This window comes from Diospyros lotus, chromosome 7 (genome assembly GCF_014633365.1).
Source record: "Diospyros lotus cultivar Yz01 chromosome 7, ASM1463336v1, whole genome shotgun sequence".
NCBI classification, from domain to species: Eukaryota; Viridiplantae; Streptophyta; class Magnoliopsida; order Ericales; family Ebenaceae; genus Diospyros; species Diospyros lotus.
In genome coordinates, this window is record NC_068344.1 from 32,236,540 (window position 1) to 32,255,142 (window position 18,603).

General features: G+C 39.2%; 1 protein-coding gene across 1 annotated transcript; it reads right to left on the reverse strand.

The window, feature by feature from the left end:
- Positions 1 to 3,298: 3,298 nt before the first annotated feature.
- LOC127805887 (putative UPF0481 protein At3g02645) lies at positions 3,299 to 5,354 on the reverse strand. Its single transcript, XM_052342714.1, has 2 exons — positions 4,106 to 5,354; positions 3,299 to 3,887 (listed from the first exon to the last, which is right to left on the reverse strand). The coding sequence occupies exons 1-2, from the start codon at positions 5,303 to 5,305 to the stop codon at positions 3,489 to 3,491; spliced, it is 1,599 nt and encodes a 532-aa protein (XP_052198674.1). The 5' UTR covers positions 5,306 to 5,354; the 3' UTR covers positions 3,299 to 3,488.
- Between the last annotated feature and the right edge of the window lie 13,249 nt (positions 5,355 to 18,603).

The window sequence follows — 18,603 nt, forward strand, 5'->3', positions numbered from 1 at the left end:
GGGGGAGGAGAGGAGAAATGAGATTTTAAATACAAATAAGTGATGGGATTGTCAGTCCCGTCGGAATTTTGTGACTAGACTACCAGTCCCGTCGCTAAATAGCAACGGGTCTGGCAATCCCATCGCAATTTAGTGACGGGAATCCATGATCCATTATTAATTAGTGACGAAAATTTTGTCAGTGAAATTCTATGATAGAATATTTCGTCACTAAATTTTGTGACATGTAAGCCACTGTTGAAACATTTTAGTGACGGATTTTTGTCACTAAATTTGTCACAAATTAGTGACGGGTGGCCCCCATCACAAAATTCGTCCCTAAATTATGATTTTTTTGTAGTGTCTTGTTTACACAAAAACAATTATAAATTTTAAAACTAAAATTTTAAATTAATATTTGAGAGAGATTAAAACTGAGCCAAAAGATTAGGGTGCGGTCTATTTGCTGTTTTAAAGTCATTTTTAGTTTTTGATTTTTTAAAATAATGAAAACGCATTCTCTTTGTTGTTTTTAAAAATGTATTTTTTAAAACAAAAAAAAATTGTAAAGAAAACTCAAAACAGCAAAAAGTTATTTTGAGTGTTTTCATTTAAAATAAACTCTAAACTCAAAACACATTTATTTATTTATTTATTTATATTTTAATATTGTAATGGGAAAAAATATTACAAAATTCATGAATTTTAAAAAATATATATTTTTTAATAATATATTAACATTAAATATTTTTAATTTACTAAATAATCAAATTTATTAAATAAAATATCATTAAAAAATTATTTTCAACATTTCAGAGAAAACGCATTTTTTAATTTTTTATTTTAAAAAATAATTTTTCAAAATAACAAAAAGAATGCGTTTTCAATTCTTTAAAGATAGACTATTAAAATAAAAAAATAAAAAAAATTCAAAACTTAAAACTAAAAATTAAAAAGTAAAGAAAATACCACCTTAAATCTTTGAATATAAGCCAAAAAGTATGTTAAAAAGAGGGAGGTTGTCCTAATTTAATCTTTTATTATCAATCTTAAATTTTTAAGCATTATCTTGATGATGTATATATATACCAAAATATACGATCTAATTCTCCCTTACGTCAACTCAAAAAATTGGGTGGCAAATGAGAGGGCTGTTTGTCATGCTAGAGGCTGTCAACGTGGGTTCGATTCTTAGGAGAGGATATTTGCTTTATTCTGGGAGAAGACTTTAGTGGTGTTATCAGTGGATCCAATCTCAAACCTTGGACAACCAGACATATCTCGCGGTTTATCTCATAGCAACACTGAGGGGTTGGGTTGCGGTCCCCAAACTAGTCAGGCATAAGCCTAGAACTGGGCCATAAAAAAAAAAAAAAATATCTCACTTAATACAACAAGATCTCACACATGGATGCGCTTGTCGGCCATTTAATTGAAAGCAGTCACATTGCACCATTGCGGTCCAAACACGTACCATCCAAAGCCAATAAATGAGATTCCCCTTAACCTAATTGATTGACAAAGATGATAAACGAATAAATAGAATAGAGAAAAGAAATGCAAGGACTATTTAATTTGTTGGAATAGCATATCAGTCCTCTGATTATTATCCCTTGCTTTAGTTGATGTTGAAAAAGCAAAAAAGAATTCGAAGCCTTGAATGAAGGGATCCAATTATAAATTAAAGACGAATAAGAGGGGGGTTGTTCGGCTTTTGTTTTTCTCCTTTTCTTAAAGGTATAAGGCTCAGTGAATTCACGTAAGTCAAATACTTTGAGACAAGTTCAAGCCCAATGTTTTAAAGAGCTTAAACATGCATGGCTAAGCTATAGACCTAGATTTATATAGGTCAAACTGACACACAAAGGAAATAATAGTACAATAGAAAGAAAAACAGTAACTAAATAAAAATAAAAAACAAACAAACAAACAAGATAAAGGAAAGCTAAATCTCTAGCTTTGAGACAAAATGAGACAAATCAAGAATCAATATTGGATCGGCTGATAAGTAAAGATCAAATTTCCAAACACAACCTCTAACAGGATGGAGCAAAAATCATGAACCAATTACTCACAAACAAGCTACGGCGTTGTCCTCTTGGAACTACCAAGAACCTCGAGAATCCCAAGGATACTTTCTCACTTGAAGTAACCTGGAGGTAGCGAAACTATCAATTGAGAAAGAGTGAGAGGCTTTTAAGGGGATGGCAAAAGGAAAGGGAGAAAAAATAGTATGAGAGAAGCTTGGAGCCGGAAAAAAAAAAGGGGGGGGGGGGGGGGGGGGGGTGTGTTGACCAATGGGGCAGATCAAGCAAGGAGAAGAGGAAGACTAAATCTGGGAAAGAAATTAAAACAGAGCAAATACCACCAATAATAGAGCCTTGGCTTAACGATGATCGTGCTCTACCCTCGAGGGAGAAACCTCAAGAGAAAAAAGGCGATAGAAATAAGGAGGAGAACGTTGTTGCTAACTTGGAGAAGAACTCTTTTCTTTTGTTGTCATTAAAGCCTGTTACAAACAAATAGAGATAGCAAAATCTCCAAATACACACACACTGTCAAAATTCCACAGATGAACTCACACGAATTGAAAGATAAATGCAAAGCAATATTGACAGTATTTAAAACATAAACAAGAAACAGGAGACACGAGATTTTATAGTGGTTCACCCCAAAATAGGTCTACATCTACTTGAGCTCCGGTGAGAAGAGCTCACTCCACTAAATAGATTCAATCTGATTACAGAGTAAAAATGATAACAAACAACCTTGATTTTCTACACTATAAGCCACGAAATCACTTACAGATTAGGAGCTTACCTTAAACAAAAACAAAATCAAGAACGCTTAAAGAAGACGATCTATACAGCATTTACAGAGAGAGAACGAGAGAGAGCAAGAAGAAAAAACCCTAGAAAAGTGACCGACTCCCTGCAAACCCCCTCAATCAATTTCGTCTTCAATGCTCTCAGAAAACAGCAATCTCGAGACGTGATATAAATAAAATGAATGGCTCGAATTGCCTCAAGAAAAGTAGCGCCAAAGGTCTGGATCAAGTCGTGCAAAAGAGACAGCAGCAGACAAAACGACAAAAGACCACAAGTTATGAGCATTGGGCTGGCCCAAGGTGGCTGCTTCTTGTGGCCCTCCAGTGGGCGCCCAAAGGGGCAGCCCAGGTTGCCACAAGAAACCCCCGAGCCATGGGCCTCATTTTATGTTTCATAATATAACAAAGCCAATGGTTTATGAATTGGTCCTTAATATAACCCCAAATTTCTTTCTTTATTTTTACAAAATCTAACCTGTTATTCATGATAATAGACACTCAAGAAATGGTAGGGATCACTTTCATTGCACAATACTCTCACACATCCAAGAGATGGTAAAAAACAAGAAACAAGCCATTAAAAATAGGAAATATTTCAATTTGGAAAACGTGAAAATGGAATTTTTTGATAACCTCTAATATCCACATACAATGAAACTAAGCCAAGTTACATAGGCCACAATCAAGCATTAGTGCCACTAACTGTGTTGAAAATACGAGGACAGTTATAAATCGAGCAGAATGATTGTAAAGCGACTAGCAACATCAAACAGAGAACTCCAAGAAGAGTCAAGAGTTTCCATGAACGATACACATACATCTTCGTGCACTCACGGACTCGAACCTTTGGGGTATCACGGTAAGTCTTGGTCACATCTTCAATGACTTTATCAATATAAGGCACATGAGTAAGCCTGATGCACTTGCTCATCCCATTAAAGAATTGAGCAACTTCTCCATCACTCTTTAGATGGTGGACGATGATGTTCTTCTCCCTTAGCAGCTTTGCATCTTCGATAGTATCTATAATCCCGTTCATTAACTCTGTATATCGAGTGAAAACCAGACATTCTGATAGAACCTGATATTTAGAAAAAATATATAAAAGAAGAAGTTGAGAGTATTATAATTGCATTAATTTTTATAGAAAAAGTATGCATTATTATCTTCTGTAACTAATCTAAATAGGTAATAAAGAAATATGAAAAGATTATAAGGAATATAAAAAAGCATATGCAAGAGACACAAGAAAAAATTGTCAAAAAATATTCTAGAAGTAGTGTTTTGAAATATACTCACCGATGCTTCATAGGCGACCAAGTTTCTCATTATGACTTCGGAATGAACATCCAAAGTGATGACGGGGAGATAAATTATCTTCTTCTTACGGTCGAATTTGATGGATGTGATGCCCCTAGAGGTGGGGCAGAATTTAATTCCGATATCACAGAGTTGTGAAACCGAAGGAATGATAATCTCTTCTACCATGGGAGTACTTTCCTTCTTGTCCTCTCCTTCTGGTTTGGTGTCTTCTTTGTTTTTTGATGCTAAGTTGGACAGCTCTGGAACACGGGAAACAATCTTCAGGGGCACAGAGATGATCATCTTGATCGGTTTGATGATTTTCTCCAAGAATCCAACCTCTAGGCGTGAGAAAAACTCCCAAAGATGAGTGAAAACATGATGAGAATCATCTGAAAATTTCAGAGAACAATCATCTTCGCCATATATGCTACAGTATTCATGGGCAACCTCCAATTTAGGCACGGTCAAATGGTGCAAAAGGTCCAGCAAATGTGGACGCTTGAGTACTTCGGATAAAGGGACATCCTCCTTGAGCTTCAATGGCGAAAGGGCCTTGCAAAAATCCATCAAAATTGAAGGCAAAACAGTGTCTGTCAGCTCCGGAACAAGGCAGTGAAACGACAAGACCTTGCTCAAGACAAAGAACGGGACTTGGTTCTCCAGCATCAGAACGTCGCCTAGGATCGCATCGCTAGCCAGCTTCTTGCCACCAGAGTCGACTAAATGCGCTTTGGCAGAGGAGAGATCGGTTTCCTTTCTGCTGGTGAATAAGTAAAGAAAATCAATCAAGAACAAGCCATCAATGGCCATAATCCAAGACAAGGTATGGCCTTCTATGTCCAGATACTTGTGGTAGCAGGCTCTAACTTCTTGTTCAAGCTCGCCGAGCATGTCGACAAGCTGCTGGAACTTGATGCTTTGGAACTGCTTTTGCAGCCTGCCGGCTGCAGCAAGCTTGTATCTCTCCATCTCATAGAGCTCAGAGCGGAAATGGTGGTAAGGTCCCAAGGCCACAAGCCTTGGCACATAAGCTTGTGGCTTGAAAGCACTTAGAGTTGCAGGAACACGAAAGATTGAAACTGGAACTTGTATATCGATCATCACCTCTTTCTCTAGGATATTGCTCACTTGCTTGATCCATCTTTCCTCACTGTCACTGGAGCTTGACTCAAAGATTAATGAAGGCAAGGCCATGTTGGTAACTAGCAAGTCGACAATGTTAGGAAGATGAAGCCTTGTTTATATATATATATAGTGTTGAAAGGGCAATCATGCAGCCTTTGAAGTGGATCGGAAAATGCAACTTCGAATTATATTACTTTTTATTTTTATTTTTTTATGATTATAAATGAGCCAAGTCATGGATAAAAAAATTTAAAAATATAAGACTTAATTGTGTCCACTATTCTTGAGCACTCCCGCTCCACAAAACATGGAGCTGACTTTTCCAGCCTTACACATTGGACACTATCTCATGTAAATTAAGCCTACATGTGAACCTCATGTTTACACTACTCTTAATTATTTTTTTTATTAAAAAAAGGGGTTGTTGAATCGGCTTATACTTTGATTAATTTTAAGATAACATTTAGTGATTGATTTACAACTGAAATACATATATCTCTTATAGTTTATTGTGGGGTTTTTGATCATTACGTGTGAAATTTTATTTAGTTTTTATGAAGGGATCAATGGCGGAGCTACATGTTGGCCAACTGGCCCTTGGCCCCAGGTGATTTTTTTATTTTTTTAATTTTTTTATATATATAAGTATGAATAGTTATAATTTTTATAATTTGATCAGAGTTAAAATTAGTCCTCAATTTGGACTAAAATTTTTTCTTGACTCTGTCATTTAAAGGGATGGTTTGCATTGGGTTGAAGATCGGAATATTTTATATTATAAAAGAAAACTATTATATAGAGAATGTCCAATAAATAGTTCAGGCCCTTTATTATTAGACTTTATTACGGTGTTATTAGTGCGAATTTTATTTGAGTAATGCTATATAACATAAACGTATATAAATCAGAAAGAAATGACGTTGTTCTGAGTGATATTTGCATTAATGTCATGCGATTTTTCTAGAAAAATAATAATAATAATATAAAATGGGATTTATTTGGTAGAATATTGATGCTCATGCTCTCACTAAATAATCAATAGAGAGTTTGTTTGTATCTCATAATAATCACCGTCTCTTTCTCCATGACACCAGCCACGAAGGACCATTAATCAAACTATAATAGACTGGAGGGGGCCCATAGCCATTAATAAGTGCCCCACTTCCATATATAATTATCTGCACGTGCCCCACAAATATTTTTTATTTTTATTTTCCCACTAACTTTTAAATTATTGTGGAATACGACATATATCTAGCAGGAAGAGGGGAAAAATAAAACGATTTTAATATGAAAATGTTATGGATAAAGCTCAACGCTTTTCGTTTCTTTTAAGTAACAGTAAAAGCAAGAAAGAAAAAATAAGTAGTTCAGACCCTTTATTAGACTTTAATACGGTATTATTAGTGCGTTCATTACTTAAACTAGAAGTACAAATCACATGAACAACCAGTAATAACTTTTCAATGGTTGAGCGCAAGAAAAAATAATTACAACGCTGCCAAATTGTTATATCTTGAAGTTAGAACAATGCATACATTTTGATTTAAAATAGAAGAATTAATATGTAGTTTTTTTTTTTTTTTTTTGTGTAAGTAAGAATAAAAAAACAAGAACAACGCCAGAACGACTACATAGCAAGGGCAAAACAAACCTCGAACTACCAAAAAAAACTAGGGCTAAGATAGAATTAACCACAACCACCTTCTGGACTGAAAATAAAATAAAAGTAAAAATTAGAAATAAAATAAAAGAAAAAAGAAAAAAGAACTAAAGATATATACAATGCCTGAGAGAAAACTAAAATTAATATCAAGCATAAAACTCTAAGATCACAATAACCAGTCTCCAAAGCAAACAAGCTATCTCTCAATGTGGATAAATGGTCTGATCCTTCGAAAGCCTCCAGGCACGACGAAGAGCATTGCTTTGAAGAGATTGATTAAATCAGACAGTCATTAAGCAAACCCACACCATGTATTGAATTTGGTGAGCTAACTAGGAAGATGAAGTCTCCTGATCACATAAACACCTGTTGTTGCGTTCCTTCCAGATGTAGTACACCAAAGCATGACGCACCAACCTATTCGCCACTTGCAGGGATTTTTTCCACTCCATCCATCCGTTGCCCACCGCACACCAGTATCCTATCAACGCCACAACCAACTAAATTTCTTCGATCTGCAAAAGAAAGATAGCACCTCTCAGGAATAGAGGCACTCAAAAAATAGGTGGCTGTGTCTTTCTGCATCCGTCTTGCAAAGAAAACATCTATTTGGAAAGGACAAAAACTAGTTAATACGGTTAAGAGTAGATAAACGTTCCCGAATCGCTAACCAGAGAATGAACGAATGGGCACAAATACCCACAAACGACCAAACTAATTGATACTAAAGAACCTTAGGACGCTAACCCTAAAAGCTCTGGAAAGTGGCCCTAACCGAAAAAACTCCGTTTGATGCTGGGAGCCAATAAGGCTCATCACAGCGCTCAAGATGAGGGAGACTAGGAAGATGATTCCAAACAAGGTCTGAAGGTGGAGAGGAAGAATTCTCCGGCCAAATCTAAGAACCATCCTCAATAAAACCCGAGACCTTAGCCATTATTGAAATTCCTAATTACCTAGGCAGCTGGCGCGAGAAAAGATCAATGAGCACACCTAAAAGGTGCCACTGATTATGCCAAAAGAACGTGCTCTGACCGTACCCAATTCTCCACCCAAAACGGGATCTCAAAGCCTCCCTTAACAAGAGTAATTTTTGCCAGTACCATAGGCAGGCATAAAGAACTTTAAGAAACCAAAAGCATGCCTCTTTTACTCTATATGTAATACCCCATGTTTAGATAAGGGCTGCCATGTAATTTTAATAGGTTTAGAATACCGAAAAATGGATTTTATAGCAATTTCAGGTACCGAATCAACTACAAGGAATGCCTCGAAGTGAAATTGTCTAAGGAAAAGTATATAGTCTCGATGAGCGTATCGAGTTGGGATTTATGGAGTCGAAAAAAATCGGATCAGGAACAATTTTCGGTACAGCTAAAATACAACTGCTATTTAGACTATAAAACCGAATCGTTGTAAGAGGCTCCCGAAAAACCAACGAAACCTTAGGGGGGCCCTGGTTTTGCGTAACGAACAACCCTTTAATGGTTTTAGGAGGAAACAACAGCCTGGTAAGGACACTGGGGCGAAATCGTCTTTTTTAACTAGGCTTCAAGTTATTAATTTTATGTTTTCGGTATCGTAATGTCAATTAAATCAGTGTTTGAGGATATTATTATAATTAGATAATTATTTTAATAAATTTAAAATAAAATTTGGGGTTAATGCATAATTTTTATATATATTAAATGTAATATACAATATATAGTATATATAAATATACAAATATGCGTGTGCGCGTGTGTGCAAAGGCCAGCTTCTGTGGCCGAGATTTTGGATGCAATTGGAGAGATTTGGCAGCCATCCTCTGCAAAATTTTCATGGCCGAGCGAGATTCACGCCAATTGGAAGTAAATGGCAGCAAGATTTGAGGCGAGATTTGTGGGTTCTTTCAGATATGCGTGGCAGGCAAGCATGCAATAGTGTGTATATATATATATATATATATTGGAGAGCAAGCCGTGGCTGCTTATAAATAGGCAAGAAGATTGATCGATTGAGGAGCACCAAGCAAGGAAGATCGAGAGAAAGCGAGAGTTGCAGCCAAATAGTGGCTGAAGGAAGCAACAGCAAGCAGCCATGGCCACGAACAGCAAGTTGCAGCCATGGCAGCTCGGTTGAAAGCGAGCAGTAGGGGTGGCGCGGCGGCCCAACAAGGTGCGTGGTGGCTGGCAGAAGTGGGGGAGACCGGCCGAAGTGGCCGAACTCGGCCAAGCCAGCCGCACGGTAGCGGCAGCCATGGCAGCCGCTGCAAGCAGCAGCGGCAGGGGCAGCGCGCGGAGAAGGCTGCGGCGGCCCGCGGCGGAGGGCATGACGTGGGTGGAGGCCGGCGGCGGAGGCGGACGAAGGCGTTGGTAGTGGTGGCGGCCGCGGGAAGGAGATGAAGCAGGGGCGGATCGCGCGCAGGTAGGAAGAAGAAGAAGAAGAAGAAGAAGAAGAAAAAGAGAAGAAAAAGAAAGAAAGAAAAGAAGGAAGAAGAAAGGGAGTTGCAGGAGCAGGGGAGGCGGGAAGAAGAAGAAGGGAGAAAAAAAAAAGGAAGAAAAGAAAAGAAAATAGGAAAAATCCTAGGAAATTCCCGAAAAGTAAGAAATTATATTTCAGTAATATCCCGAAGATTTTGGCAAGAAAAATAGCCTGAGCACACGTTTCGAGAATATGACACGCATACCGAGGAAATCAGAGATACTAAGTTAAGGTGAGTAAAATTTTCTAGAAAATTTCAAAAATTCCAGAATATTATTTTATGAATTTTCGTAGTGAAATATTTGAGAAAATATTTTTAAAAATATTTAATTTGGAATTATTGAGGGAAAATGGGAAGAAATAGAGAGAAAATTATAGAAAATGCCAGAAATTATGGAAAAATAGATTTTAAAGTTTATTTAAATAATTATGGTGATTATGATGATTTGAGGCTTGAAGTGGCTCGCACAAATTTTGAGGTTGGCATGCAAATCGAGGCAAGACACGGATATCGAGGTAGCCTGATAAGCTCTAGAAGGTAAGTGGTACTTTCTCGAAAATGTTTTTATCATATTGACATGTCCTGATATGTATCCATCACGTAGATTGCATACATGACTATGAAATGCATAAATACACGTTAATATCATTGATCACACGCATATGAGGCCGTAGGGAGTACGAACTAGCACCGCTGCCTTACCAAGGGTGCACCCATACACCCCGGCTTCGAAAGAGGTGGCCGCTAAAATGGTAGGTAGCAAGAGGGGTGCAGTTGACACCTACGATGAAAGACATTGCATACACTCATGACATAACATTATGTACCCTTACTTAGATGGTTCATTATCTAACTTGGGTTCACCCCTGGAACATTCAACGTTCCAGTCGGGACTTGCAGAGATGATTCCGAGATTGGTGATATGTAGTGGCGTGAAACATCAAAAAGCGAGTAAATGTACCATGTTATGTTATGAGTAGTTTAAGAATTATGTACATTGTATTTATTGTCAGACACTTATGAATTAACTTTGTAATGAATGTCATGAGCAGGTTTGATTCAGCTTCCGCTTTGTATTTATTTCTAGTGTAGATATCTCGCACTAGATAAGGTCTTAGGGAATTTCGAGATAATGTAAAGATAAAAAAAAAAAAAAAATATAGACCAAATTTCCTAAGGCATAACACGCCCTGAAGAAGTGGGCTGTTACACTATAAGTATGCACTCATTTCACCCACAAGGATGCTCTATCCCCTATTAGCAAACCCCAAATAAGTTTGCTAACCAAAGCTTGATTCCAAACATAAAAAGGCTTAAGACCCAAGCCCCCCTGATCCTTAGGGCAACAAATCTCACACTAAGCTACCTTAGCTCTATGGCAGTTTGCCTCATTGCCACTCCATATGAAATTATGAATAATCTGTTTTATCTCATGGATCACCTTTTTCGGAGAATGAACACAGACGCGTGGATAGAACAGATTGAGCCAATTGTAGGCGCCCCCAAAGGAGAGCAACCCATTACGCCAACCACAAATCCTATTTCTCACTTTATCAATGATGGGCTGGCAAACCCCGTAAGAAAGCTTGGTGGATAGTAGAGGCACGCCTAGATATATCATAGGCAAATCACATTTTCAAAAGCTAGAAGCATTAAGAACATCCTCTCTCAAGGGTTTATCCCTACAAGAGAGGAAGCAATCACTCCTTAAAGGATTGGTCTTGAGGCCAAACAAAGAAGAAAATCTCTCCAAGCAGGATTTTAAGATGCTTACCGAAACAAGGTCACCATGAGAGAACATGAGAAGATCATCTGCGGACATGAGCATCACCATCCGAGTCTGCTCACATTTCCAGTGAAACTAAAAATTCAGGGACCTCGAGTAGTGGCTCACAATACCATGGAGGATCTACATCACAAGAATAAAGAGATAAGGGGACAAGGGGTCCCCTTGACTCAACCCCCGACCCCTAGGAAAGAAACCATTTAATTGACCATTGATCTTAACAGAATAATGAGGCGTCATAATATACTAGTAGATCCAACTACAAAATTTGGGGGGCGGGAGAAGTTCATCAATTGAAGTACCATCATGAGGAAATTCTATTCCACTTAGTCATAAGCCTTGGCTAGATCCACTTTAAGCGCACATCGGGGTTGCCCCTTATAGAGATGATATTGGAAAACCAATTCTTGGGCCAGCAACACATTATCCCCGATCGAACGACCTGGCACAAAGGCAGCCCTAGAACCATCCACCAAGCTAGATAGCACCGACTTGACCTTATTTGCCAAAATCTTGGTAATGACTTTATAAAAGACATTACAACAAGAAATAGGTCTGAATTGGGATGGCACCTTAGGGTGGGGAACCTTAGGAATGAGACTGATTATGGTTGTATTCATTTTCCCCAAGAGACAACTAGATGAGAAAAAACTATGCACCGCCTCCACAACATCAGGACCTACAAACTCCCAGGGCTTTCTAAAGAACTTAACAGTGAACCCATCCAGCCCAGGAGCCTTATCATCACCCATACTGAAGAGCGCGTTCTTAATTTCCTTAGCTGAAACTTCAACAATGAGCCCTCCCCACTGATCCTTCTCCAAATGCTTATCAATAAAGGCGGCAACTTCCTCAGAACGCAGAGGAGTTAGACGAGCACTTTGACCTATAAGATTTTGGAAATAAGACACCATAATGCTCGCCACCTCCTTCTTAGAGTCCGGAACCGTGCCATTTTCTTTTTGGAGGCTGATGATATGATTGTTATTTTGCCGAGCCAACATGGATTGAAAGAAAAAACATGAACACCAATCCCCTTCCGTAGACCACCGGATTCGAGCTTGAATGCAAAAATAATCAGATTCTTGAGCGATAGCCATTGAATAATCCATATTGAAGTCAAGCTCGCCCTGACGAAGAGCAGGGTCATGAAGGTTATCATGCATATCTTGTTGAATACTACACAATTTATCTCGGAGAGACGCAACGAGCTCTAAGACATGACCGTTAGACCTATTGAGAGTCTTCATAGCATCCTTAACAGCTTTGATCTTTTGAGCTACTCAAAACATAGGAACCCCAGGAACACACCTACTCTAGCTAGCAGCTACTTTATCCAAGAATAGGGGATGAGATTAACAAGATGGTTAAGAAACCTAAACGGACTCCCCTTATTCCAAGTATTTTCAGATAAAAAAACTATCGCAAGGCTATTATCCGAGATCCCTAGCTGAAAGAAATGCGCCTTGCTCTTCGGATATCTAACAAGAAAACCATCATTATCCAGGGCTCTATCCAACTTAAGAAAAATATAATCTTCTCCAAATCGCTTGTTATTCCATGTGAGCTTAGGCCCACTAAAGGCCAAGTCCTGAAGTGAAACAGAAGAGATAAAGTCATTAAACCTACACATACACAAAGATAGAAAGATTTTCCCACCTTTCATCTTAGAACTATTGCGACAAACATTAAAATCAACTAAAAGGAGCCAAGGGTCGCTCGCTACTGACATTCCCACTCCTCTTAGAGAATTCCATTGACGAGCTTGGTCCACTTCCTTATTCCTAGTATAAATACAAGACAAGAAGAATGGAGTGAGAATCTAAGGACCGATCACTCTAACATGAATGAAGTGATCCGACTTGCTTAAAACAACCAAACTTAGGGCAAACAAATCATGACCTACCCAAATACGACCCCCATCGGACATGCCATAGTTAAAATCCCTTTTCCAGTAGGGCATAATTGCTCGCGAGACTCCCTCATCCTACCTTCATGGACCCGCGACTCTAGAATAGCCACTACAGACAGTTTACTTTGAGAAATAAGCGATCAAACCTCCCATTGTTTATGGGCCTGATTCAGCCCCCTCACATTCTAGGTTACAATCTGCATCATAAGCATTCCTGAGGGGTTGGGTCTGGACTCATGGACTCGTGCTGATTCTTCTCACGCTCTTGCTTTTTCCTGTTATCCCTCTTAGCTTGAGTTCTCGTTTTCGTCTTATTCATTTTTGAACTCACACTCATTACCCTATCAGACTCTAAACCTTCAACCATCTCTCCTTCTTGCACACTAGGGTCTCCCAACTCATTCCTATCATCAGTGTCTTCCTCCGATTCCTTGGGAGAGGGAACATCCCTGCTCTCTTCCAATAGAGCAAAAAAATTATTCCTATTTATCATTTGGTCATCAGTATCCTTGGGGTCATAAGAAACTGTAACATGATGGGATTCCGGATTATCTATCACTTTCATAGGATCTGGATTAGGCTCAGTGAGAGGAGTAGATGGGCTTACTTTCTCACTTCTATCAATCACCTCATCCTTCCCCTTTTTACTTTGCACCTTGACAAAGTCGTCATGCTAACCCCTCTAATGATTTTCGAGTCAGGTTTAGGCTGTCTCAAGCACCTTGAATCTGGGTAACAAAACACTTGACAGTGAGAAAAGATTGATGGTATCCAATGATGCTCAACTGGAAGCTTGGAGATACAGGGTTCTTCGATAATTACATCTATATCTTGATCAATGCCTATAAACTTAGGAAATTTAAATGAAACACTTACCTCCACACATACCTTGGCGTACCCTAACCTAAACCTATCCTTTGTCATAGGATCCGCATGTAGAGGTCGAGATAGTCATCATCGAAATCCCCTTCAAGGACCACCCTTCTAACAGAATGTTATGAATTAATCTTAACCAAAGAGGGATCGAGGAGTGAGATTCTATGGCTAAATTCATGCCCAATTCCCAACATTTTATAATAAATGGTCAATCCACAAAATGATAGGGACTCGCATTAATAGCTTTTAAGATGTTGTCATGAGAATCATAATGAAAAAGAAAAAACCATAGTTGTTCGAAAGAACTTCTAAAAGCCCTTGACATTGCCATAAACGCCTAGTAATATTTTTGACCACCAAAAAAAGAAGACGTTTTTCAATAAAATAACCCACAAGAGTATTCGTCCAATAATCAATGCACTCATTAATAACATCACTAGGGAGCTTAACTATTGGAAAATCAGAAGATGTACTTGAAGGGGGGAAAATACTCTAATCTCGTTGGCATTCACTGCAGACGATCGGCAATCACGTCAATCCACAACTTGATGGTTTGCATATAAGTCCACAGTTGATGATTGCTGTTGGGCCTTAGAGGATTATTGTTATTGGGTCTCCTCTCATAATCCTCGTAATTTGCTTTGCTAGGATCACCCATGCCTCTGGTATTCCTTGGGCTACTTAAATCCACATGCTCCATATAAGCAGGATGGGACCCATAATTATCATGCCCATTTCTTTTCTGGATAGCTTCATTTAAACCATTGTGAGGGCCATTGGAACTTTGGCCCATGACATATTACCCTTGATCATGAAGACGTGACCCAAATTTTCTACATGAGCCATATTGAGGCCTCCTACCCTGCCCAAGAAACTTAGCCACCCGATAAGGCTCACTTGGTCGACCCGATCTAGTTTCTCTTATCCCCAACAGTCGTCCAGTGTCAGCGAAACTTAACTACCGATGATGGTTTCCTTCTTGCCTAGCAAGTGTAAAACCCTTCATCTGATCGTCCCTTTGATCGGCTAACATCTCACTATTTGATTGCCCAAGATGAGCATCTGTTACTCGCATCCCACCCTTAAACCGATCTGGAAACCCTTCGCCGTTAATGCCACATCGTTGTCGCTTGTGGCTTTTTGCTCGGAATCGCTCCCCTCGCTTGACAGAGCATCGCAAGGGGAGGGAACTCACTCACATCCCTCACACAGATCTGCATACCATCCCTATCAATCATTCCCGAACCCCAAGGAACCCTATTTTGACTCACTTGATTTCCATCGGAAGGGAGATGATGCTCCACTGCCTGCTCCGACACCCGATGCTAATGAATGTTCTGCACGCGTTGCTCGCTTCCTCCGAAAATGCCTTCATCTTTGGCTTGACCCTTATAAGGATTGGTAGTTTCATCTAGTAGATCATCTTCATCCAAAAGGGGGTGTGAACTTTGCTCAAATCCGCCATTCACTCACTCTCCTAAAGTCGATTCACCTGTTCCCCTGTTATCATTAAATGGCCTTTCATCCCCTCTGTTCTCGATCTATTTATTTGTAGTATCTATCATCAGCGAGCTAGCTAGGAATCTTCTTTAACGACTGCCCAGAACAAACACCATTCAGAAAGGTCATTTCCAATCCCCCCAGATCTACCACTAATCGGCCTTCAAGCTCGCATCCGTTTGAATTAGTAGCAACTGAATTTCTCAATCATGACCGTCGGGTACTCTTTGAACTGCCGCCCATGATTTGGCTGGGAGGGGGCCGACTTTTGTGGTGCGATCTCTCCGGTGAAGGCCATCGGGAATGCATCAGAGGCTTTGGTTGATTTGAAATCACCAATTGTTCGAGCACTTTCCTTTATAGGTTAGAGAGAGAAAATCAACATTACACAAATAAAAAGCATCAATTATAGCAAGCGCATCCAAGAATTTTATTTGTATAATGTTACTTTTTATTTGAGTAATACTATGCAACTAAATGTATATAAATCATAAAGAAATTACTTTTATTCGGAGTGATGTTTTGTGAAAATATTAATGTCATACGATTTTTCTAAAAAAATAATAACAATAAAATAGGATTTATTTGGTAGAATATTGATGCTCATGCTCTCATTAAATAATCAATAGAGAGTTTGTTTGTATCTCATAATAATCACCGTCTCTTTCTCCATGACACCAGCCACGAAAGACCATTAATCAAAGGGAAATTCTATTGGGAACCCGCCAAATTACTCAATATAACCCGTTGGACTGAATTTTTATTTTTACTCTTTGCAACCACGAGAATTACTATTTACAACCCATAAATTCCCAAATATACCCTCACACAGCCGCACCAGCCACACAATTTCTCACATTTCTCAAACAAACCCTAGCAATCTTCGGCCGCGAGGAAGAAGAAATCGGACTGATAAATCAGGTACGCCTTCTGTTCAATGTTTAATTTCTTCAATAATCGTACATGGCGGCATCACCATCGACCGCGATGGCAGCCACCATGGCCGCCATCATCACCACGAACCTCCGCACCGCGAGGTGCGGGGGTTTTAGAAACCCCCTTCCTGGCGGCGACGATGGCAGCCGCCATGGCCGCCATCGTCAGTCGCGGACCTCCGCACCGTGAGGTGCGGGGGTTTCAGAACCCCCCTCCCCCATCGGCGACGATGGCAGCCGCCATGGCCGCCTTCATCAGCCGCGATGGTGCCACCATCGCGGCTGATGAAGGCGGCCATGGCGGCTGCCATCGTCGCCGCTAAGGTGGGGGAGGAGGGTTCTGAAACCCCCGCACCGCGAGGTGCGGCGGTCTCAGAGACCCCCGCACCTCACGGTGCGGGGGTCCGAACCCATTCCGGTTCTCGAACCCGCAATTCCGGGTTGGAGAAACCGGAACCAGATTTATTAATAAATGTATAATTATATATTTATTTTTTTAGTTTTGTGCCATTTGAATTTTTTTTAAAATATGATTGATTTCATATTAATCTCACATGTTATTTTTTATATTAATTATAATTTTACAGTTCACCTTTCTAATAAATCTAATTATTATTAATTTTATTATAAACAATTTTATTTGTCATAATGCATTTAGACATTTCATATAACATTCTTATATGAATTAAATTAATTTTGTAGTAGATTACTATTATTTTAAAAATGACTAATATGGTACATTCATTTATAGGTATGGCACGTACTCGAGGAGGAGGAGTAGAGGGAGCTCGTCAGCGTCCGACAGCTTCCACGAGGAGGAGGGTAGAGGGCCATGATGGTCATTTTGTGGCTGATACATCTATTTCAGAGGCGCACATTTCTGAGCAGCCAGGTACTTTGGACTCATCACCTCCTAGTCCTCCAGAGCAGCCATCTACTAGTGCTCCGGAGCAGCCATCTACTAGTGCTCCGGACGATACTACCGAACTATTTTTGGGAGGCCCTGAAGATCCATCCATTTTAAAGAGTTTTAAAAATCATGTTGCTGTTAGCATATGGGCTGGAGAGGTAAGTGATTATAAAAATAATTTTACATTTAAAATAATTATTATAATGTTAGTAATTATTTTATTATTTTTATGTAATAGGAAAGAGGTGTATTAAAGTGTAATAGCCATGGACAAAGAATTCCTGATTGGCCATTGGCAAATCAGCAACGTATTTATGATATTGTTGTAAGATCTCAGTTAGCACCTTTGATAGAATCCACGTATCGATTTGTGAATCCTACAGTTGTGTCAGCCTTTTCAGAGAGATGGCAACCTGAGACTAACACATTTCATCTACCATTTGGTGAGATGACACTTACGTTAGATGACGTTGCCACTATTCTGAAGATACCAGTTGCTGGCAGCCCTGTATCAGTCCCTCATTTGACAGGTAATGAAGCTCAGAATTTACTTTGTCGTTTACTTGGGGTCTCAGTAGTAGAAGCAGCAGGCCAGATAGCTGAGACTCGGGGACCGTATGTGAAATTAGATTGGCTGAGAAGAACATTTATGAACGTACCAAATTCAGCTCCAGATGAAGAGATGTACAATGCTAGTAGGGCATATTTGTTATTTTTATTAGGTTGTACATTATTTGTGGATAAGAGTGGTACCATGATTTCGATTTCCTATCTTGCATTGTTGGAAGACCTAAGTATATCTGGTACGTATGCATGGGGGGCTGCTTGTTTGGCATATTTATATAGGCAGCTAGGTATCGCGAGTAGAAGAGATGTCAAGGGAATCTGTGGATATTTAACATTACTTGAGGTAATAATTTAAATTTTATTATTTTGTGCATATTTTTACTATGTCTTTCCATATATCTTAACAATTATTTACATTAAATGTATACAGGCTTGGATATACGAACATTTTCCATTGACTAGAAGTAAACATAATTTATCATATACTGACGAGCTGCCTAGGGCTCATCGCTGGCTTCCTGTTCGTGAGTACGATTCTTTGCAATCTTTGCGAGAGCGACTTGATGACTTAATTGAAGATCAGGTATTCTGTTCACACATTATATTTTGCAACTTAATATTGCTCATCATTGAAATTCTAAAACATGTGCAGGTCATATGGACACCATATAGGAGGCATCGTGCACAACACCCACTCCATGAGATTGCGTTCTTCTCCGGATGTCTTAAGTGTGGAGGCGTGATTGAGCCA

What these genes read in the sequence shown, in the direction of transcription:
- LOC127805887 (XM_052342714.1), bottom strand. Translation starts at nt 5,305, where the DNA reads ATGGCCTTGCCTTCATTAATCTTTGAGTCAAGCTCCAGTGACAGTGAG. An exon ending in TGGTCGCCTATGAAGCATCG is followed by an intron (nt 3,888 to 4,105) that starts GTGAGTATATTT and finishes TCTAAATATCAG; the next exon opens with GTTCTATCAGAATGTCTGGT.